The 24,710-nt window shown below is 39.9% G+C and overlaps 1 protein-coding gene across 1 annotated transcript; it reads right to left on the reverse strand.

Annotated features, from left to right (window-relative positions):
• Window positions 1-656: 656 nt before the first annotated feature.
• On the reverse strand, window positions 657-23,159 carry YWHAQ (tyrosine 3-monooxygenase/tryptophan 5-monooxygenase activation protein theta). The gene is given in 8 exon segments (XM_080936060.1): window positions 657-1,609; window positions 1,612-1,666; window positions 1,668-1,712; window positions 3,646-3,741; window positions 4,317-4,480; window positions 6,649-6,772; window positions 22,373-22,706; window positions 23,078-23,159. Coding segments are annotated over 7 exon segments (858 nt in total). The 5' UTR covers window positions 22,667-22,706; window positions 23,078-23,159; the 3' UTR covers window positions 657-1,529.
• Window positions 23,160-24,710: the final 1,551 nt, after the last annotated feature.

Consider the following 24,710-nt stretch of genomic DNA (forward strand, 5'->3'; position numbering starts at 1 on the left):
ATTACACGTGAAAGATGTTCTAGCAAGTACAAGGCTCTGGGGAAAGGGAAGCAAGAAAGCAAAGAGAAAAAAATGGAAGGGAGAAAAGTAGAAGCCAGAGAGCAAGCACAACTATAAATACAGTCCCAGACAATGTGCATGTTTTACAAGACAGACCTACAATGCTTTTTTTTTTTAAAAAAATCATGTTGCCTGTAAGATCATTTCTCAAGCTAATACTTAAGTTTAAAAACTGTTGATATAAAAACATCATTTTGAATGTAGACAGAATCCCCACTGTGGGCTATCTGAAAACTGGATACTCCTAATGCTCACATAACCGTAGCACAATTGTAGCACCAGCCAAGGCACTCATCACTACATCATTAGCTGTTCTAGTTTTCAAGTTTCCACTTTATTTCACATGACACCTAACCAGACTATTATTACATCTGAGAAAGATGACCCATGAGGCTATCTGGAGAAATATAGTCTAATGTTACAGTGCCAGGCACCCTAGACAAGTGTACCACAATGCAGAAATATGGATATCACCACTACGTGTTACATAAAGAGAAAGAGCAATAAATTTCAGAAAGTAATAGATTTGTCTGTTCCTTAAAATACGGGCATGCAACTGTTACAAAGCCGTAATAAATAGTTTTATAAAATGTAGTTTTATTTTATGTTACTCTGCTGTTACATAGGGCATAACATTTTCACAAGGCTTTTTTGGGACTACAAGTCAATGATCAGCAAACACAATATAGCGGTCCAACTCTCTAAAGAACAATCACTGGACAAACCGGATACCCCCTAACATGTGCACACATCTGCATGGGAAAGTACTAAAGTTTAGACTTGGACCTGTGCACTTTATTTCTCCTTTCTAGTGGATTAAGAAAGGACATGCATTTTAATTTGCCCAAAGCAATGCTTGTATTCTGGCAGCAACATGCTACTTCTATCACAAGGTAAAGTGAACACCAGAGCTACAAAGGCAGGAGGTGTAAGTGAATTTTATTGGGAAGGAAGTTGTCAACTTAAACAGCAGCAAATGAAGAATGCATAAGGAAACCCCGTTGTCACAGACATAAGTAACCTCCAGAATGTGACACAGGAGACATTTCAATCTGTGACCCCAAGCCCAGATGCATCAAGCACTTTCCCATTCAATCTAACACTTCTGGATTCCTACTAAAAAGGAATTTGTTGTAAGAGCATGGAAAAGCTGCTTCTGAAGGAAACCCCAAGAAGGTTCAGAAAAGGAATGTAGAAATCAAGAAGTTATTATTACAATCACTTTAAATTGTAATGCACTACATTTCCATATCTTCACAGTAATACAAAACACAGTCACTTGCAGAACTGGTTCAGATTACTTAAATACCAAATGTGCTGTCAGTCCTCTACACAAGTGTCTGGAAGTTACTCGTGTTTATATGAAATGAAGCTATTGATACTTTTCTACAGCAGTGACTGCACACCAGGAAGGCGGAGACAACACAAACCAAGGGATGGAGTTTTCCCAAAGCTGCAGTGTGAAAAGACTATAAACAGTTGATCCCATACACATGAATGAGCTTCCTTGCTAGAGGAAATCCAAGTGGAATAAGGAATGGAGATGTAAAAAGGTTTTCTTGAGGGGATGGAGGTTGGTGCCCTGGATGCCTTTAGTTCTCAGCTCCCTCCGCTGCATCACATTCTTCTCCTGCACTGTCTGATGTCCATAGCTACAGAAGAAAAAGAGAATCATAGTAAGTCATTACTTCCATCAAGACAGTAAGTCCCTTAAAGTGTCAATCCTTTAAGCAAGAAGATGATCACAACTGTCCTTTCTCAAAACTAAGAATTATCACCCCTTCAAAACAGAACCTAATAGACATTTACAAAGCCACACAAACACATACATTCATACATGTGTACTTTGGACAGTATCAACCATCTACAGGTTCCCCCTTCATATCCTGCTGACTTTCCTCAAGGATGGATTACAACATGTAAACCAAATACAACCTTCTTTACCCAAGTGGTTTTTGGTCATGGACTTGATCACAGCAATGGAAAGCAGACCAAGACAGTCACCAATACCATGCAAGTAATAAAACTATAATTAAAGAATACACAAAAGGAGTGCAGAGAATTTCATGTTCTTCATTCTCAATGGTGAAATACTTTCCTTGGAGCAGAATTTAAATATAATTTATGAGATTAATAAAGCAAGAACTATATAAGGAGAAATCATGGTCTTGGTAACTGTTTCCAAGTATATGAAAGGCTAACAAAAAAGCAACAGAATTACTCTGCACTGAGAAAAATTAAAATGGGAATGGGGGATGGGCGATAAAGGTTACAAAGATATAGCATGAATATGTGTACATTAACAATGCTAAAACTAGAGTCTTCCAAGATGTCTCTAGTTAAGAATGAAAAGAGGAAGTAAAAATACCAACACAATACAAACTGCAATCAGTTCAGAAAACAGAATCTATCAACACCAAAATGCTACTTGCAACTTAAAAAAACAAAAAACAAAAAAAAACCCCTAGGATTTTAGATCATCTTAAATCACTACTAAGATATAAAAGGCTAGTCCTGAGTGCATGGAAGGAGTCTACTACAATCAATAAGCAGTTGTGTGTGGATCTTTCTACCCCTTGTGGCTCAGGCTCTGCTGAATACATAGTGTTCCCCTAATTTTCTTTTCCACGAACTCATCTGCTCAGGAGAACTGAACAGATAAAGAACTTTAAAAACACATTCTTAGAGATGTTCCTGCCTCTGGCTCTAAGTGCTGAAATTAAAGGTGTGCAACACCACCATCCAGCTCCTGACTTCTCTCTATGGTGGAGTATAAAATCTAAACGGAAATAAATTCTTCTCTTCCCAATGCTTTAGGTCATCATTTTTTCACACTACAACAGAATGCAAACTAGGAAACTATCAAATGTGCAAACACAACAGACTCATTTTAAACCTTTTAAAGCACGGGCATGCTCCCTGCATACTATGTGTGTGCAGTGCCTATGGGGCCAGAAGAGGGTGTTGGGTCCCTTATGACTTGAGTCCATTGTGAACCACTATGTGGGCACTGAGACAAATCCAAGTCCTCTGAGAGAGCAACCGATGTTCCAAACCACTCAATCATCTAGCACCTCTCCCCCAAGTAAACTTTTAGTAAAATAAGGAGATTGCAATACATACAGAATCCCTAATTTGTTATACCTAATTTACCCAAAGAAAGGAAATATTAGAATTACACAAGCTCTCTATATTAACTGTTATCAACATGTTCAACCAAGTCAAATAGTAATAATACTGTGTTCCTACAGTACAATAACTTTCATAGAAAGGGCTGGTAAAATACCTTGTGCCACCATGAAGACATTTCTCCAAATTTTGTAAGAGACTATAGCTCTAATCATACAGTGGTAATACACACCTTTAACCCCAGCACTTGGGAAGCAGGGCAAGCGGTTCTCTTTTGAGTTTGAAGCCAGCCTGGTCCACAGAGTGATTTCTAGAACAGCCAAGGCTGCACAGAGAAACCCTGTCTCAAAAATAACAAGAGGCTATAGCTTTTCTATAGCCCCCCACCCCAGGCATGAAAATCAAAATGAAGTTACTGTTGTTTCTGAAAACACACATGTATAGTAAACAACTCACTGTTAAGTTGTCTCTAAGCAACTGCATGATTAGGGTGCTGTCTTTGTAGGAGTCTTCATTCAGTGTATCAAGCTCTGCTATGGCCTCATCAAAAGCCTGGTAAAGTTAACATTCACAGTTAGTAATACATTCAATTCACTTGGAGACCCAGTTTAGATTGTGAGGGCTTCTCACTTGAAGTTCCTCCCATTTGGGAGAGTTCTGGCCTTTCCTTACTAAAGCTATACTTTGCTCTGCTTTAAAATAAAATAAAAAACAAGTATCACCTGAAACTCACTAAGTACTTATATAAATGTTTGTTGGTTCTCTCACAAGATACACATTCTTACAAGAGCTAGTGTAGTTATGATGCCCTTCTGAGATATTGGGAGAGGGCAATACAGGTTTCTAATGCTCAAGCATGGCAGGCACTCCTTTCCAATCTTTGATGTTTCATTTCTAAAGTTACTTTTACTTCTTTGACCACTTTGCCTTCTAGGCTTTTTAGTCAGACATTACTATTAAAAAACCCAGTGAGAACTGTTTGGGGGCTAGGCTGGGGGTTGGAAACACCAATAAAAGAAACTGTCTAAAACACAAAAAAATGGCCTCCCTTGAGCACTCAAATACCTAAAAATATACTTAGATTCTTAAACACCCTCAGAAAGAGGAATGAACCCAACAGATCTTACCGTTTTAGCCAGTGTGCAGGCAAGCTCTGGATTATTAAGGATCTCATAGTAAAATACAGAAAAGTTGAGAGCCAGCCCCAGGCGGATTGGATGTGTAGGTTGCATCTCTTTCTTGCTTATATCAAATGCCTCTTGGTAGGCTCCTTGGGAATTTTCTATCGTTTCTGTGAGTTGAAGACAGAAAAAAAAGAAAAAATTAAGCACAATAGCAAAAGCATCCAATATATAGCATGTTAACAACTTTAACATAGATCTGTTGTTAAAAGTTACGGGGCATCAATGTTGTTAAAAGATGATGTCCCGTGTTTCAGCACCAATGTTAGAAAAAGGATTGGGGGGGGGGGAGATATGGCCCATGGGGGTTCGGTGAGGTCTGGGAGCAAGGGAGATGCCTCTGAGGGCCCATGTTGGGAATTCTTTCCCCCTGAGGGACCAGCAGAGGGTGAGAGGGAGGGAGGGAGGGAGGGAGAAAGAGACAGACAGAAAGAGATGGGGGGAGAAGGGAGGGGAGAGAAAAAAGAGCACATGGAGAGAGAGGGGGGAAAGGAAGGGGGAAAGAAAGGGGGAAAGGAAGGGGGAAAGGAAGGGGGAAAGGAGGGGTAAGGAGGGAGAGCAAGGCTGCAAGAGTGCAAGAGAACAAGAGAGGCAAGAGAGAGAGGAGGGAACAAGCAGCCCCTTTTATAGTGTCAGGTCACTGGGGCAGAGCATACCTGACTAATTGAGGGGTGGGGTATACCTGGCTGTTGCTAGGTAACTGGGGGGTGGGGTTTACAGAATCCCAACAGTATCTGCCTATGAGTCATTTTGAGTCACCATAGCTCTGATATATTTAAATAAAACCTATGAGGACCAGCAAGATAAAGCTTTCCACCAAGCTTGACAATACAAGTTTGATCCTTGGAACCCACATGGTAGATATCCTCTGATCTCCACATATATGCTATGAAATTTAGGCATACACATACTTAAAAAAAAAAGTATCATATATGAAGCCCTGGTTTCAAGCTCTAGCACATATACCTTACACAAATAACCTATACATCCTATTTCTATGTTCTATATGTAATTTTATAAGAAATATAGAAGTGTTATATAAAAAATTAGAGCTATAATTATAACAAACTCCCAAAGCATGAAAGATTAAAGCTGCTTGTCATATAAAAGTATAATTAGAGTTCAACCAGGAGCCCAATTTTGTTGAAGATACATATATTCAACTTTTTTTTTTAATTTTTGGAAGCAGAGTTTCATTATGTAGTCCAGGTTGCTCTGAAAAACAATCCTGCTTCAGCTTCATAGATACTGCTGTATTTTCATTTTCAGGTACACAAAGTAACATTCAATTCTCTTGATATAAAACACTTCTCTTTTCAGACAGGGTCTCTATCCTCTTCATAACCCAGGCTGGCCTTGAACTCAAGAGATCCACCTGCCCTGCCTCCCAAGTGCTAGGACCAAGGATGCGTGCACCACCACACAAGTGTTCATTTTAAAGATATTCTTTATTCTTTGATGTAGCTGGAAAAATAGCTCAGCAGTTAAGATACTGAGTAGTTAGTTAGTTCTTCCAGAGGACAGAGGTTCAATTCCAAGGACACAGAGCAGCTCAATCATCTGTAAACTCTAGTTCCAGGGCCTCTGAGGGCACCAGGCACCCATAGGTGTAGACAGACATGTAAGCAAAACAATGTCTTTTTTGTTGCTGTTGTAATTAATAAATACCCCTGTCTAATTAAGCAATGCCATATGGGCATAGGTGTAGAGCCATCCACTGGGACAAGACACATAATTTTTTAAGTTACAAAGAACCTGCAAACTACTCACAGACGATTATCCTAAATGCAGCCAATTATCCTGTTATGGTTTGAGTATGAAATGCTCTCTTAGGTACATATATTAAAGATGTGGTTGCAAGTTTGTGTAAATTTATATACTTGGGGTACTGAGCAGACCAATGGATCAGTCCTTTAATGGTGGCATTAGTGGGATGTGATGAAATCTAGGAAGGGGCTAGGAAGGGGCTAGTTAAGGCTAACAGATCAAAAAAGTATTTCCTGAAGATATACCTTGTTGTCTCTAGATCCCAACTTTCTTGCTTCTTGGCTGTAATTAAATGAGCAATTCTGCTCCATCTTATCACATCAAGTTCTGCCTATTTCAGGGTCCACATTAACAGAATTAGTGAACCATGGGCTGAATCCTCCAAAACCAAAGTAACTCTCTCCTTCTTTTAAGCTATTTTTCTGGGGTATTTTGTCACACTGACAAGTGACTACCCATTCCCACTTCTTTTTATATATTCTGGATTTATGTATGGGTCAAATATACTCACGTTTTCGATCATCGCCACAAGCTACTTCAGCAAGATACCGGAAATAATCTCCCTTCATTTTCAGATAGAAGACTTTACTCTCTGGATTAGTTGCATTGGCTATTAAATACTTATCCAACAATTCCTATAAAAAAAATAAAAAATAAATACTAGTAAAACACCATTTAGTCACAGACAAGAATGTATACTTCTGCCTATCATTCGAACCTGGACCCAAAACATGTTCTTACAACAGGGTTGTACTAGCTTCCCCAGTTCAGCCCATGGTTTATAGCAAAAAACTTTAACACCAAGTACTGTTTAAAAAGCTTGTCCATTCAGTAGTCCATTTACCCAATACTGACTGCACCTGCTGAGGTGCCATGAACCTGACAAGTAAATATATTAAAAAGTCCGAAACAAGATTCATGCTGCCCTAAAGAAGTGCTCAGTTGGCTAAACACACCATGCCATGGACCATATACCTATGTTTTGAAAGATGTATGAATGAGATGCTATAAAAGCTAGCTGGGGGGGGGGGGGGTTGGAGAGATGGCTCAGCGATTAAGAGCACTGACTGCTCTTCCAGAGGTCCTGAGTTCAAATCCCAGCAACCACATGGTGGCTCACAACCCTCTTCTGGTGTGTCTGAAGACAGCTACAGTGTACTCATATACATAAAATAAATAAATCTTTTTTTAAATTAAAAAAAAAGCTAGCCCTGAGACACCCTCTAGGTTAAGAAATGTGGCAGGGGGAGGTAATCTGAGGATAGGCAGTGAGTTTGAGAAAGAAGCAGGTAGGAGAGGGTCAAGCTGAAAGTGATATAAAGAAATCTAAAAATTGAGTTTGAAGAGGCACCTTGTATAAGATTTGACCCATAAATATCTTGTTATGGCTAGGGAAGGAATTTATGTGGCCTTATCCCTTTCTTAGGTTTTATAAGCAATTAACAATTGAAAGAGGGGCTCATAAGGCCCCAATGCCTAAGAATCTGTAGATAGTTAATAGCTACTTAGGGAAGAGATATTTTCTTCAGTGGTGTAGATACTGGTAAGGCATTCAAGCAACCCCATTGAAGCCCATTGGGTCAAAAAAAAAAAAAAACAAAAACAAACAAAACAAAAACAAAAACAAAAAACATAGTGGGGAAGGAACACTTGGAGGAATAGTGATGGCTCATCAGGCACACACACATTACTTTTGCAGGGAACTAGAATTCAGTTGCCAGCACCCACATCAGGCAGTTTAGAAAGAACTGTTTTCGATTCTACCTCCAGAGAAATTCAATGCCTCTGGACTTGAGGGGCACCTTCATTCACATGCACGTAGCTCTATATACAAACAATAATTTAAAAAAACTTAAAGGGGAGACTATTAGAAAGAAGGGAATGAATGGAAGGGGACAAGTGAGGGTGGTATGGGAGTATTATCAAAACACTTGGTGCACAAATATGAAAATGGTATAATTAAAGTAAATGAATATATGCTCCCCTCCCTTAAGGAAAGGATGCTAGGAAAAAGAGGACCTGAGTTAAACTGGACACGTCTGTCATACCAGTTCTTAGGCTACTAGGGAAGATTGCCTGGTCACAAAAGTCTGAAACCAGCCTATAGCCTATACAACACAGTAAGACACCCCACCTCAACTTAAAATACAGGGAATTGGGGACAAGAATGCACTAAGAAGACAAAGATATGGGGCTAAACAAAGGAGCAAACACAAGACATCAAATACGAGGGATAACAATATGGACAACACAGATAACTCTTCTCTATGTTTTTGGCGTATTCAGTATTCTTGGCAGACAAGTGTCTATCTAAAGAAAGATTAAGCACAGGATCTGCAGACTAGATTTAGAAATGCTTACGGCAATCTGAATGTGACTTTTACAACATTTACATCACCTAAATCTAAATTGAATAGTTGTATTAAAGTGGTGCTGGGGATCAAACTGGTGTACAACCTTGCATGTGTTCTATAGACAAGAGCTATTCTACTGGGCCACACAACCATCCGCTGACCAACCTAATTATTTTAAAATGTGGTTGTATTATTTACTCATCTATTTTTTATTTAGAGACACAACCCAGCCTTTCTCAGAACTTGTGCTCCTCATAGTCCCCAAGGGATTGTAGATGTATGTCACCACACCTGCTTTTATCTCATTTCACAGTGATGTCTGCACTTAAACCAGTGACCTACACAGAAATGTTTATGCAAAAATAGAAAGTCACAAAAGATTTGTACTTGATGTAAATTAATTTAAAATGTATTTCTTATGAAAATATTACGGTCTCAACACCTTCATAATTAGCAATATTTTGGGAATAAAACCAATTAAAAGTCAAAGCCTACCCAGAATAGTGTCACATGCTAAGAACTCAGAACACAGTAACTCCTCTGCCTCAGTTCATTTTGAGAAACTGAGCAAAGAACTGAAGCTCATGTTTGAATTCTTGAAGGGGAAAAAAAAAAAAAACCCAAATAGTAATCTGTGAACAAGCTATAAATAAAATCACAACTATGATACAAATTGGAAAGTCTGGAAAATAACCCAGAATAAGACTTTTAAACTCAAATAAATCTATTATTCAAGAAAAAGATTGGGGCTGGAGAGATGGCTCAGTGGTTAAGAGCACTCTGACTGCTCTTTCAGAGGTCCTGAGTTCAATTCCCAGGAACCATGTGGTGGCTCACAACCATCTGTAATAGGATTGATGCCCTCTTTTGTCTGGTGTGCACAAAGACAGCCACAGTGTACTCATAAAATAAATAAACAAATCTTAAAAAAAAAAATTACCAAAACTCAAATAACATGGGGGTGTGAGGTCTAATAAAAAATGCAACCACTGTATGTCAGTTTGATGGAAATAAGAGGAAAAGCATTTAAACTATTTAAATTCAAAAAAATTTATCATGAGGCAGTAGAGATGGCTCAGTGGTTGAGGACACTAGTTTTTGCAGAGAACTTGGATTCAATTCCCAGCACTCAAGTGGCGGTTTATAACCATTCAACCCAGGGGATCTAATGCCCTCTTCTGACCTCTGTAGTACCAGACACACACAGTACACTTACATACATGCAGAAAGAAAGGAAGGAACACAGGGTGGGGTGAGTTGAACTGCTTTTGTTGCTTTTATTTTGTGATAGAATTTTGGCAGAAGAGGCTAAGAGAAACTGATTTCCACTAAGGACTTGAGGTAAGTAAGGAGCTGGGGAGAAAGAAATGTTCATTCTAACATCAGTCCTTTCTGGACAATGCTCACGGATCTGCCAGGTCTATTATTACATACACCTTGAGGCACACTTGCCTTCCAAGATTCCAGGAACTACCAACCACCTACTGCCATTAGTTACCACACAGCCATTAAAAAACCAACTTTTCCTTTTTAAAAATTTATCACCTTTGACAGCTCTTCTGCATACTGCCATTACATGCCGTTTACAATGTTGGGCTTTTACAAATTGATTTATATGTTACTTCTAGAGTTTCAGCCAGGGAACACAGTTCTTTCAGCCCCACTAGCTTTTTGAGAAGGGAACAAAAGGTACAAGCAACTGTCTTCCCATACACGATCAGTAGTAGAAGCAAATATTCAAAGATTATGTTTCATTCCTTACTGAAATGATCAGGGCTGTACCTAATTATCGATACTAGATAGTAGCTATTAATACGAAATAGATAAGCTATAATTCCTTATGATATACACAGCACTCAGATTTCTGAGTTCAAGGGCAGCCTGGTCTACAGAGTGAGTTCTAGGACAGCCAGAGAAACCTCATCTTAAAAAACAAAAGAAATGAACAATAATAATAATAATCAACCTGATTGTGTAATAACTTGTAATAATTTCTAAATTATTTTTAACAACTTTATATAGGTGGGGTTTGGAGGGATTGCCAACTGGATCCTTGAAGAAAAATAAAAAATCTCTGGGTAAGAATACTAGTAAGAACTCAGAAGGGAAGAAGTAAATAATTTAGCATTTACAGCTAAAAGTTCTCTTATTACTAGTAGTAATTATTTTGGGAGATCCCCCTAACTAGATAATTCTGGCATTGGGTTCAGAATCCTCATGCCTAAGCCCTCAGACTTAATGATTACAGTCATGAGCCTCCATAACTATTCCATGAATCATTTTTATTGTAACTCATAGTTTTCAACAAGGATCTTGGGAGTTTGAACAACTCCCTCTGGTGCTGGCAGTGTTATGACTGAAGGGTGTAATGAGAAGGAGCTATAAGCTGTCACACTGCTCATTCCAAGATGATCTGATAACTGAGAACACTCTAGACCAGTCATTTTCAACCTCCTAACATTGCAACCCTTTACTACACCTCATGTTGTGCTGACCCCAACCATAAAATTTCTTTGCTACTTCATAACTAATTTTTCTGTTATGAATTGTAATGTAAATATGGGATACGCAGGATAACCGAAAAAGGTCAAAACACACAGACTGAGAACCACTGCTCTAGATCAAAGACAAAAAAAGCTCAAGGGAAAGGTATAAGCATCTTACACCCCAAAACGGGAGATGCAGCATCAACATTCTAAATCAAAGTATGCTGCTTGTGTTGGTGCTGATTTTACTTCAGCGCCCAAGGACTATTCAATATTTAAAACTTGTTCCATCATAGGGGTTGTGATGACAAAAGTGCTTGTTGCTCTTGCAGAAGACCCACATTCAGTGCTCCCCACCTATGTGGTGGCTCACAACTATCTTTAACTCTAGCTACAGTGACCTCATCTGGTAAGCTCCACATGCACTGCACACATATGCAGCACACATATAGACAACACACATAAATTTTTAAAAAGTGAAAAAAACATTTACACAAAAGGTACAAAAAGGCTTCTTACACCTCAAGAATCACATTTGATAGCATCTACTACCTAAGAATTATTTTTAAAAGGACTATTTATAGTGTGTGTGTGTGTTATGTACTGGAACCTTCAGAGGACAGAAGAGGGTGCCAGAACCACTGGAACAAGTTGTGAGCCTCCAAGCACCAGTGTAGAAAAGCCAACTCAACATCCCAGAAGAGTAACTTCTTAAATGCAGCCATCTCTCCAGCCCCTAAGAGGAGTTCTTTAATGTTTTTCAACTAAACGTCTTCAGTTCAGTAAACAGATGTTAACTGTAACAATCAACTGTATATATTAACTTCATCTATACCCCAAATAATGAGCACAACTTTAGTAGATACTTAATAGAAATTTCAGTTCAAAGTATCTTTGTTGCTTTCTTCCTTTTTCTATTTAGTTCTTTCAGAAAGCTAATACTAAGGCTTTCTTAACTATCTTAATAAACATTTATAGACAAAACAACATGAATTTCAGTATCTAAACTTTCATATTTCTAAACCATAAACAGTGTAATCAGATTTTAAGAATTTAGAATGGCTGGAGAGATGGCTTAGTGGTTAAGGGCTGCTTTTCCAAAGGTCCTGAGTTCAATTCCCAGCAATCACATGGTAGCTCATAATGATGCCCCTTTTGACACACAGGTATGCAAGATATAGTACTTAGACATAAAAATAAATAACTTTTTTAATTGCCAAAAAGCCCCCAGGCTTACACTCAAAAGAGAGTAACTAACTTATCATAGTAACAGACTTATCATAGGCATACAGTAGCTATACTCTAGTACCAGATACTCCAAACAACCTCATAAGAAGAGGCCTCAAACGGACTATGTAGCCAGGAATGACACTCCTGCTTCTACCTAGCACTGAGACTAGAGGTGTGAGCACCATAGCCAGTTTGGATGCTCGGGATCAAGCCCTAGGCTTCTATATACACTACAGACTATCAACTCAGCTACAACTACAACTTGTTTTCTAAAATTTTAACTTTCACACCCAATCTACCAACTTTTTTATTTACCAATAAAGAACACTCAGATGACTAGAAGGCTGGTGTTATTCTACCACTTCCTTTGGTTTTATTCCCCCTACCTTCTGTATAGTCACTGAAGCCCCAGAAGTAATTTTCTCCAGGAAGTCAAGATTGCACTTAAAAACCCAGACAAGGAAGCATAAGAACACCTGTAAACACCTATTTCCTCTCAAACCTATAAATCACTAGCTGCAAAAGATGTTATCTTGCCTAGACTTTATATGTGCATGTAAAATATGTAAATTCATAAGAACCAAAGACTTAAATGCAACCTGACTACATAAATTAAATTACATAAAACAGATTAACAATATAGATGAGTCTGTCAGAACAGTGGGAATCATAGAAAAACAAAAGGAACAGAGACACTTATTGTCCAGTATGACATGAATTATCATCAATGTACCAAACAAATCTGTAATGAGAATTCAATAATTTTGGTTTCTTTAAAAAACACAGAAGTACTGTAAGAATATGTTTTTGTTTTAATCCCAGATGTGGGGATAGGGAGCTGCTCCAGAGCACCTATGATTTGCCTCTCGATCTTGAAGAGGTGTGGTTTCACTACCTGCAGAGTTTCTCCAAATATGTGACATTTGGCATTCCGGGGACTTTTCAGGGGATATATAAATGCTAGAGCCCCATAGGTGGGGCTGTTGGTTGGTCAGTTTGCTGTCAGGTGAAAAGAAATGAGATTCGATATCCTGACACTGAAGATCAAACTTACCCCGAGGAACTTGAAGTCCCTAATCAGCTCAAAATCGTTTAATGATAATATGGCCCCTTTTCCAACCTCTAACCTCAAGGACTTCTTTCCTTTCCCCTCTTTTTTCTCTCTTATCTAATGTTAGGGGGTTGAAAGAGTGAGAAAAGGTGGAGAAGAGTGGAAGAATGAAGAACCCACAAAGCAGCAAAAGCCAACTACACAAATCCATCCCAGCTGTGGAGATGCTGGCCTTAAAAACATTCCGGAAGTAATGCTGGTTACTAAGCAACTTCTTTATTATAACTGGACCCAGTAAGTTTTATCTACCTTCTGACTAAAAACATACTAGCCATGTAAGCATCAGCACTGCATCTGTGCTTTTCTTCCATTTAAATGAGTAAAACTACTTTAGTCACATGCATATGATTACTTTGATCTACACTTGAAAGATATGTTTTCCTAGACGTTTAAGCTTCTAAAACTAAAAGCCAACATCATGTATTACTTTCTGTCATACTGTCTTGACTTCCCACTCATGTACACTCTAACTAGAGCACCTCCAGCAAAGCCTTACCTTAATCTGAAATAGGTAAGTACTTGAAAAAGTGTTATAGAGCATTTTAGTTCCCATCTGTTTATTAAAACTTAAAAAGATCTAAGGCATTCTAAAGCCTCTTTGGTGAAAATGAAATTAATGCCAGTATTTGGACAGACAGAACTTTTCACATAAAGTATTCAAACTTTTGGGATTTGATTCTAACAGTAACAAAAGACTAAAGCCTAATACTAGCTAGACTACTTGCTAAATTAGTGCCATGAATTGAGAGCTGTCATCCCAATATCAGAGACTTAATATGCTACTCAGGCCCAAGAGTATACACTACTCTAGCTACAGTGAAAAAGTTAATAGACCAGTCTGTACTCTCTTCCACAAATAGTTAAAAATGTTCAACTAGTTTCTGCTTTAATTACCAAGCTATTATGATTACAACAGTAGTGTTGAAGATATATAACAAGATGTGGTCTCTGGTAATGAGGCAATAAAGAAAAGACATGGAAAGTGCAATGTACTCAATAAAGAATTCATTCTTGTCCCTTTTACTGCAGCTGCAACAATTCCAGGTACTGTCAGAAAAAAAGTCCTATCTGTCTTCTGTATTCCCATGTTGACAGCTGAGTACTAAGTAGTTGTAACTGTCATGTAAAATACTACAGTCTCTCAAAGATTTCAAAGATAATACAGAAAAAAAAGTCCTTTTTATCAATTAAAAACTACTGCATACAACCAACACTTCTGGTGTGTGAGGAAAAACAAACACCAATACCTATACTTTTCCCTTCAGCCACAGAACTTCAAGGGAAAGGATACAATAAAGAGAAAAATCTTTAGTCCTAAGTAAACTAAATAGGTATTCTAATACACGATACAAAGAAAGTTCAATAAGGAAAACATCAAAATCCCTTGGTTAGCTTACTAAATATTAAGTTCCACTACAGCCTATAAGGCTACTAAAGACAGGAAATGATTTGCTTCCGCAAGGACACCAATGCACTTTCATTTGGCTTTTGTTACACTGAAGACAAATTAAAGCACTATGGAGCATGATTTGCACTCCATTATGTAATCTATGGCTATCCATTATTTATATCACATGTACTCTTGGAGCCAACTCTATCAGCTCTGTCTTGGGGCACCGTATGAAAAGGTGCATTAGCTTAGCTGTGTAAGTGCTGAGTATTGGTAACTATAATCTGCACAACCCACAGAACACTGGAACCCACTGACCAAGTTCTTCATGCCCCTTCCTTGCTTTCCCCAGATTACTAGTCCCATTTCCCATCAGTTTTACTTGTTTCACCATTTCTTAGTTAGAATTGCATACTATATTTTTTTCCCTGAAGTTTTTCATTCAGCAGTTTCTCAAATAATCCATTCTTCTTTATTGCTGAGATGTATACCATCACTAACATTACTGTATATTCATTTTTCCTAGTAGATTATTTACAATTTTCTGCTCTTAGAATAAATTTGCTACAGATATGTTTTTAAAGTTTTACAAGTTTGCATCATTGACTTTTGGACATCACAAAGGTGGTAGATGAGTATCACAAGATGTAAAAAGAAAATTTATAGTCATCCATTGCTACTTTAATTCTAGTCTGTAAGTTAAATTATTTCTTGAAGTGTTGCACTAAAATGGTAAATCGCACAGTGAGTTGTATTAGAAAGTGTCACTGAAGTAATCCAATTGCAGCTGGCTTTGGCAGAATTCTTGGCATTATTCTTCTAAATATTTTCAGTTGTACCACAATTTTAAAATGTGTGTAGGAAGCTGAGGATGTGATAGGATGACTGTCTAGTACACATAAACCCTGGTTTGACTCACAGTACCATATAAAATTGGGTATGACTGCACATCTGTAATGCCAGCACTACAGAGATGAAGGAAAAAGATTATAAATTGAAGGTTAACCTTTAACAACAACAACAACAACAAAGGCAGATTCACATTACCACCACCCCCAGGGAGTGAAAGCACAGAAATGTTCAATGGTAGAGCACTTGACTGGCAAGCTCAAGGACCCAGGTTCAAGTCCCAGAACTACAAAACATTAGCACCAGTAACAAAGAATAAAATGAAATTTCCCCCATGGGCCCAGTGTAAAGCACATGGGTTAGTTTATGGCCTAGGGATGGTTAGTGCTTGCCTTGTATACATTGGAAATAGTTCATTTCCAGTTCCATAGCGAGGCCGGCTTAGCTATATAAAATCCTCTCTCAAAATAAATGTATAAGTCCTCTTATTACCATGTAGCTCTGATACCATACTACTCAGATTCAGAAAAAAATAAAAACAGCAAGTTGATGATCCCTTTCAATTCATTTTATCAATGAAAAGACTAAAAATATAAGAAGAGGCCAGATATGGTATAGCTGTCCTATAGTAAAGGGCCAACCTGTTAAAATGTGCCCTGGGTGGGCTATGGTGACATACACCTTTAATCCCAGCATTTCAGAAGGCAGAGGCAGGCAGATCAAAGCCATCCTGGTCTAGATAGTGCATTCAAGGGCAGACAGGACTACACAGAAAAATCCCATCTCAAAATAACCCCCCCCCTAAAAAACAAAACAGAACTAAATAAAAACCTGCCCCAACACAAGATTCTACTTGAAAAAGTAGGTATCACCATTAATCCAAAAGCAGCACAAGATACAATACTGTAGGCTCCCCATAGATCACTGTGGCTTGTCGATGGGTCGGCCATGAATTTTTTATTTATATTTTTTACATTTTTATTTTTCAGAATGCAATAATTATACGTTTCTGCTCTCTTCTGGCATCTCTACCCTAGCCTGGGGTATTCTTACATTCTTTAACAAGATAAAGCCCCGTTGCTTCAGAATGGCCATTCTAACTGTATAGAACCTTATTGAGATACACATTTTTGGGCAAATGTTTCAAGTGGCTTCATTAGTAAAAAAAACATGAAACATGAAGGAACACTCCATGGGGTACAAGAAACCATGGGCCTCAAACACATTAACAGCATTTTCATGAAGAAGGATACCTGCAGTATGCATACTTTTCACTGCCCTCCTAGTAAGACGAAAACTAAGACTTTCTTCTGTGACAAGTTTGTGAAAAAGCAGATCAGAGAAATCATAAAATGGCTTTTGAAAGGCCCTGATAATTAAACTTCCTAGGTAATAGCCAGCAGTCTTGGGCATTGTATAATGCACCATCTATATATATGTACACCCCTCTCCCTTCCAGGTTTTGACAACCAAAAAAATGTCTCCAGGTGTTGCCACACCACAGAGAGGATAAAATACCCTGCTTGAGAAATATTGATCTAATTTATGCTAATATATTTTTTCTTTTCCCATTGCTGGGATAGAACTCAGATCAGAGCCTTGTTCATGCTAAGCAAGCACACACACTGATACACCCAGCCCTTTCCATTCATTCTTCAGTAAAACAAAACCCTTAGCATCAAGTAATTTACATAACCCAAAGGCAAAATACCAAGTCAAGACTACAATTTTGTTTTACCCATAAGTTCTATTCATTTTGTCCAAAGAACTGCCTTCTCCTTCCAATGTTCTAAAACTCTACATGTAATAAAGTGCCCAAATTTCCGTGTTTCATTTAATGTAGAAGCATACAACTTGGGTTCAAACCTTTATTCTATCTTTTACTCACTTTGTGGTCTTGACCAAGTTGCTAACTTTCTTACGCTTCAGTTTTCTCAACTATAAAATAGAAATATTAACAACTTATGGGAATAGAGAAAAGAGCAAATATACAAAATTTTAAGAGTAGAGAGAGTGCTTGCCTAGCATTCAAGAGAGCCTAGGCCCAATCACCAATTAACACACACACAGCTTAAATTGGACCCTATTAGAAAGACCATCAGAAATTCAAGGCCAACCTCAGCCACACTTCTCTCCCCACTTTACTCCCACACCCCAGCCCCTCAATGCACTTATTTCACTCACAAACCTGTAACAGTGAGCACTAACCTCAGTTTACAGATGAAGAAACACTGACCTGGCGGGACTCAAGGGCAGGAGCAGTGACTTAAAAGCTGCCGATCAGAGCCCATATTTTTTTACCAATTATATACAAAAAAACTGCATAAAGATCTACAATTACTAATCAAGAATGTATGTCTTAGGCCAGAATAATGACCAACACGAGCTATATTTTCATTAAGAGGTTAATTTAGAATATAACTAAATTTAAGATTGTCACTAAAATTGTTGTTAAAGAATCAGAGCTTTCTAAATTGTCTACAATTTTTAATTTATGTGACTTTTTTCATTTTATTATATTTTTTGCCCTCCGTTGAAATAGGAGAGGTTTAACTCCACAGCACAGATTGGCAGAGTAGATTCTGATGAAGACCCTCCTGACTCTCCCTCCTGAATACTGAGATTAAAGAAAGGTATGGAAACAGGGTTTCTCTGTATAATCCGGGTTATTCTGATACTCTTAATAATGTAGACCAGGCTGACTCAAACCTGGAGATCCCACCTGCCTCTGAAGTACTGAAACTTAATGTGTGTTGCCACAACATTCAACACATAATTCTTAACATTTTCTTTCTTCTCTTTTCTTTAAAGGATGGTTTTTGCTACTCCCAAAGCTGGTTTCAGACTTGCCTCTGGTTCTTTCTTCCTTCCTTTCTTTTTCTTTACTTATTTTAGAGACAGGGTGCCACAGAATTCTAGCAGGCCTCAAACTCACACAATATATAGCAGAGACTAATCCTGAATATCTAATCCTTCCACCTTCCAAATGCTGGAATTACAAACATATACTGAAATTCATTTACTCAAAGTCTAAGAGAGAGTATTAGCATGTCTGAGACATAGGATGCTGTCCCATATACACTTTAAGCTTCTAGCTCTTAGCCCAAGATTTGTGAATGATAGATTTTGTTCCCAAGTTCCAAGGGAGATGTTATGAATCCACCTGATTTCTTTGATCTGCTCATACTTTACACCAAGTTCTGAATTACTCTCAAACATTTTACACCTGTTATTTATCCACTGCTTGAGTTCTCAAACTTCGTTGTTGTCAATACTCAGATTGCTAATAACTTCTGTACCACTTCTTCACAAAGGCACTGATTTCCACCATTTCATTTATCTTTGACATGTGTCTCAACTCAAAAATTATGTTTAGAGGAATGTTTTACTTTACTATTGCTGTGATAAGACACTATGACCAAGACAACTTAAAAAGTGCTTATTTAAGGCTTATAGTTTCAGAGAGTTAGAGTCCATGGTTGTCATGGTAGAAAGCAAGCATCAGTCATACATGATGCTGGAACAATAGCTCAGAATTTACTTCTTGATCCAAAAGTAGGAGACAGAAAGAGCTAATGGAGAATAATGCCCATGAGTGGCACACTTCTCTTAGCAGAGCCACACCTCCTAACCCTTCCCAAACAGTTCCACCAACTGAGCATTCAAGCATTCAACCAAAGGAGCTGATGGGAACCATTCTCATTCAAACCACCACAAAGGTGGGAGTTAAAGTAGAAATGAAATGGCAAGCAAACAATTGTTATAACTACAACTAATTATAAAGTTCTTAGACCTCTATCTGCATAAATTATACCGAGAGGGAACCTGGTAAAGTCACTGACTTCTTAAAATTGCCATTAAAAGGCCAGTGTGCACCATTTTGGCTCTCTTAATTTCTTCTTTTCTTTATAATATTTATTTGAATTTTAATCCTTTTACTTGAGATAACCCCACACTTTAGGAACCTTTAGAACACCAGCTACAAAGGCTGTCCATCTATACTCTAGAAAATTGGTTAAAATTATTCATCCCCAATTTACTCTAAAAGGCAGTCAAAAATCTAGAAATTGTGAGTGGTGAGATTAAAGGGGTGCACCACCACCAGTTATCTAGCTGACTCATTTAAACCAAACCAATCTCACCAAATTCTCCTTTCTAATATACACACATATAACATTTTACTGTGTGCATGTTCAGAAACATAAGGCTTCACTTTTTCTTTGGATACCTTACTAAATTACTAATACAAAACAAAAAAAAAAAAAAAAAAAAAAAAAAGAGTATGGTTATGACTATAGTTCAGTGGTACAGCCCTTACCTAGCATAGTCAAGGCCCTGGGTTCCAGTTCTCAAAATTTGATTTGCTAATCTGTCAATCATCAGATTCTTGTTGACTAAGTTATCACTTCCTTGTCTGCATGTTCATATTATAAGCTTGTCAGCTCACACACCATTCTAGATGCAGCTACACCATTACAGACACCCACAGGTGGCTGAGGACATAGCTCAAATTGGCAGAACACGGGAACATTTGCAAGGTCTCCAATTCCCACATAAAAAAGAAAACAAAAAGCTAAAAACCAAACTTCAATCAAGCTGCTCCTTCTGACCCGACGAAATTATGGTTCCTACCAACAGACTACCCTTCAGTCACACAAAAAACCTTCCCTCAAGCTCTATCCCAAATTCTCCCAATGGCCCAGAATTATGAAATTGCTTCCAACACTGCACCCTCTATGTTCACCCTCAAACCTATTATCTCTTAAGTCTTTATCTGAGGTTTCTGTTTCCTTCTAACTATACTGCATTTTACTCATAAACACCTTATAAAAATTACCTAATTCTCTATAAATTACTTGAGGGGGAAAAAAAATCCCAAAGCCCAATGATCGTCAGTGTTGTTTGTGTTGTTCTTCCCTGCATTGTTTAACCTTTCAAAATACTTCAAGCTCTCCAGTATATTTGCCAACCTAAAGACATGCTTTCCCAGGATACTTTTTTCAGTTTGGTCATCAAGGCAAAATTCAGTTAATTTGTGCATCAGTGTACAAATTAGTCAACCTACCTACCTCTTCTATTTCTGTCTTGTGCAAGAAAAAAAGCACTGTCCTAATTTCAAGAGTTCTCTCTTATTAAAAGGATATGCATGAGAGGGATCTGATAAATGCCTGGTCACTCCCTCAAACCACATTCCAAAAAAAGGAAAACTCCCACCTTTATGCTACCATAAAACCCAAAATTTCGGGGGCTGGAGAAATGGTTTAGTGGTTACACTTGCTATTCTTGCAGTTGACCCCAGACCCCAGCTGAGTTCCCAGCACAAACATGGCAGCTAACAACTAAGGCCAATTCCAGGAGATATAACCCCCGACCCTTCTTCCATCCTCTTTGGACAATGCATCCCTATAGGTGGTATACAGGCAGAACACATTCTTTGTTAAGATAAGTGTGTGTGTGTAAGAGCTGTAAGATGGAATATTCCCTTGTTTCAGAATTAAACTGCTAGTTTACATGGAAAATCTGGTGATTCAGATCTGCATGGGTAAATAAACCACAAAGTGTTAACAATAGCCATCAATAGATGCTATTAAAGTCTGCTATTAATATCCAAGTAGACATCTCTTAAATGTAAAAAACTCAAACCAAAGAGCTGCCTCCCCAGTGCTACTAAGCAGGGCCTGGAACTTAAGAGCACATAGATGTTAACAAAATGGCATCTTTACAAAGCAACCTTCTGCACTTCACTACGAACTCTGATTGCTTATGATAATGAACATCTGTATCTATCAACCATGATTTTGCTCAGATAATCTCTCGTTTTAGAAAAACAGAAGGTTAAGTTTTACACAACAAGGAACAAAAATGCTAGGTTCCACTGGTTTGATGTGATGAGGAAATGAAGGCTAGAAGGAAAAAGTCTTTTTTTTCTTATGAAACCTGTGTGCTTGCCTTTTAAAAGGCACTTAACTAAATTTGGAGCAAACCTATTAGCTACCAGCTGCCTCTTATAAAGGTGGCTTGTAAATTGAGAGCCCAGCAGCTACTTCATACCAGTCTATAACTACCTATCAATGTAGAGTCACAGGAGTAACTGTAGCATTATTATTTGATACTCTATAGTATGCTATTTAAATTTTAAAAACTTGCTTAATTGAATAAGAGATCTGTGCAATGACCCAAACTTTAAGTGCTCCCTCTGACAAGGGTGAATCATAGAAGTTAACATCCCTGCTGGGACTGGAGAGTTCTAACCTGGAAAGCTTTCCTTGTCCATTCACACCAGAAATGCTTTCATTTCATTTCCACACACCAGACTTAAGAGGCAACAAATGAAATCTCACCAGGACATTGTATTCTTCAGATTATCTGTGATCTTTTCATTTAGTGAACTCTCCCTACACACACACACACACACACACACACACACACACCTTAACAAGGAAAGGTTCACCGTATTCTTATATGAAAAATAGGTATGTCTAGATTTTCCATTCCTAAATCTTGGGGGTGGAGGATATTAGCATCTTTATGGTAAAAGTCCCCATGCCTTCTATGACATGAAGCCCCAAAAGTGACCAATCGCCTGTAAAAAAAAAAGCTTACAAGCCACCCCTGGCACAAGGTTAAATAGATCTTTTTCAGTCTTGTGCAAGCCTACGCGGCTGTTCCCAAGTTTTTGTTACCCAGAGCATGGGAAAAGAGTTGCCCACCCCTGAGAAAGCTTTGAAACAGGTGTGAAGAAGCCTAGGGCTCATCTCACAAACTCTCCGCCCCACACAATAGGGTCTCGCGCCCGCCGCCGAACCACGACTCACCAGGACCGTGGTGCAGATGGACCTCAGCTCAGACTCCACTTTCTCCCGATAGTCCTTAATCAGCTGCAACTTCTTGTCGGAGGTGTCGGTCTTCTGCTCAATGCTCGAGATGACCCTCCAGGCGGACCTGCGGCCCCCGACCACGTTCTTGTAGGCCACCGACAGCAGGTTGCGCTCCTCGTTGGACAGCTCGGCGCCCTGCTCCGTCACGGCTTTCATGCAGGTGGCCATGTCGTCGTAACGCTCGGCCTGCTCGGCCAGCTTGGCCTTCTGGATCAGCTCGGTCTTCTCCATGGCGAGCGAGGGCGAGCGCCGAGCCGGATCCGGAGTCCTCCTGAGAGCCGCGAAGGGAGGGGCGGGGCGGCGCCGGCGAGGACAAAAAGGAGCGAGGGGAGAGCACGTCAGACAATGCTGCCGGACGCCCGCTTTGTCTCGGCGCACGAGGCCGCGTCCTCGGGCCTCTAGTGGGGCCGCCGCCTTCCTCTCGCGCCCTACGGCCCGCCCGCCGCGCGTCCCGGGGGCCGGAGCACGGGCCCCGCCCGGCCCAAGATGGAAGCGGCCGTTGGAGCCGCACCTTCCCGTCCCAGCCCGACCCTCAGGCACTCGGTAGCCCAGCAGTCCCGAGGACTGTGCTCCGCCAAACCCCGCCCCGGTCCCTCGCGGCGGCGGCTGCAGTGGCAACCCCAGACCTGTGTCCGCACTCACCTTCTAGTCTCCGCGGCCGCAACGCGAGTCCCACCACTTTGATCTGCTTTGGGCTTTAGCCGAGGACCCTCCCGTCTCAGCCTAGCGCGGAGCCGACGAGCTCGCCGCTGACCAATAGAACACTGCACCTCCCCAGGGAGTCCCGCCTCCAGCTTCTCCAATGGCCAATAAAGAGCGAGCGCGCGGAAGGGGGCCCAGGGGGCGGGGCGGGAAGCAAACCGGAGGCTCGGAGGGTGGGTCGGCTCGGGTAGGTTCGGTTGGCCCGCAGGCTGCGGCTTCGGCCACGGGGTTTCCTCCAATTAGATCCAGGGTGAATGGACGTCACTGTTGCCATGGCGATGCTTTCACCAACTCCCCTCATCCTCCCCGCCAGCCCGGCACTCCTGGGTGCGGCAAGGGACCGGAGGTGCATTCAGACTCCTAGGCTGCAGCCGCGTGTCCTGCAGCAGCGGCCACTGCAGGTGGAGTGTTGCAGCTCTCGGGCTGCTGCGGCCGCAGCTGGACTTCGCAGGGGTGAGATAATTGGCCGTTTGTTGCACAAGCGCCTTTCTTTCTTCCACCTTCCTATTCTTGACAAAGGTTTGGATCCGCAAGACTTTAAAACTCAACCCTTAGGATTTTCCTGTTTCGGCTGCAAATCAGAAATACCCGACCCCCATTCCCCCGATCCCCGCTAAAAAAGAATTTGTTCCCAGAGAAAGTGGCTTAATTCAGGTTTTCACACAGACACCCGAATTCCCTTATGGAAAGGTAGATTCAGGAGATCTGGGCAGGTCCGCGTGGCAGCCTCAAGTAAGCTTTTCTTTTAAACGGGAAATGACATTAAGCACGGTTTGGACAAACACAGCTGTGACTACCCGCTCCCCGGAAGCATTACTCTTAAACATTTCTACTTTTCCACATTAATGTCTAAATACACCCCGTCCCCAACACACACACCTTTGTACTCTGTAAAGCATGTATACATGCTTTTGTTTTTTTGTGTGTGGTGGTTTTGGGGTTTTGTTTTGTTTTGTTTTGTTTTTTGTTTTTTTCTTAATAGTTATGTGAAGATTTTTGTAAAGCCAAAATTCTCTCATATTGACTTTCTCGTGTTTTTCTCCGCATGATAAACACCCTTCCGAAATGAAAACCCTTGCCCCAGATGGTACGCATACAGGGTCACCGCTAACATTTTTCTCCTTTAAAATCAGCTTCCTTAACTCCTGACCCTTCAATTCAAGTCCAAGCTATCCTGCCGGATTTAAAGAATGAAATTGCCACCCTGGGCTCTACTGAGATTCCAGTTCCTCGAGGGTTCAAAGAACTTCAGTGACTGCCATGGGCAAAGTGGATTCAAAGTGGAACCAAGCAGACCTAAAGACTCCAGAATGGAAGGTCTGACAGTGAGCACAGATGGAAGGGAGGGAATGTGACCAAGCTTCCAGAAATTACGATTCCCTCTCTGCTGCCCCTCCCTACCCAACTTGTAAAGGTTGCTTTGTGCTTTGACCAGGAGAGGCCTGGTTGGAAAGTGACTCTGTCTTAATACAGAAATGCCTTACTATGCTCCAGTGCAACGGAGGACGGCCCAGTGTTATTTCTGGAATCCCCAAGGCCAGGCTGCAGACACACAAGCGTTTATGGTCCTGTG

This window comes from Micromys minutus (genome assembly GCF_963924665.1).
Source record: "Micromys minutus genome assembly, chromosome: 1".
NCBI classification, from domain to species: domain Eukaryota; kingdom Metazoa; phylum Chordata; class Mammalia; order Rodentia; family Muridae; genus Micromys; species Micromys minutus.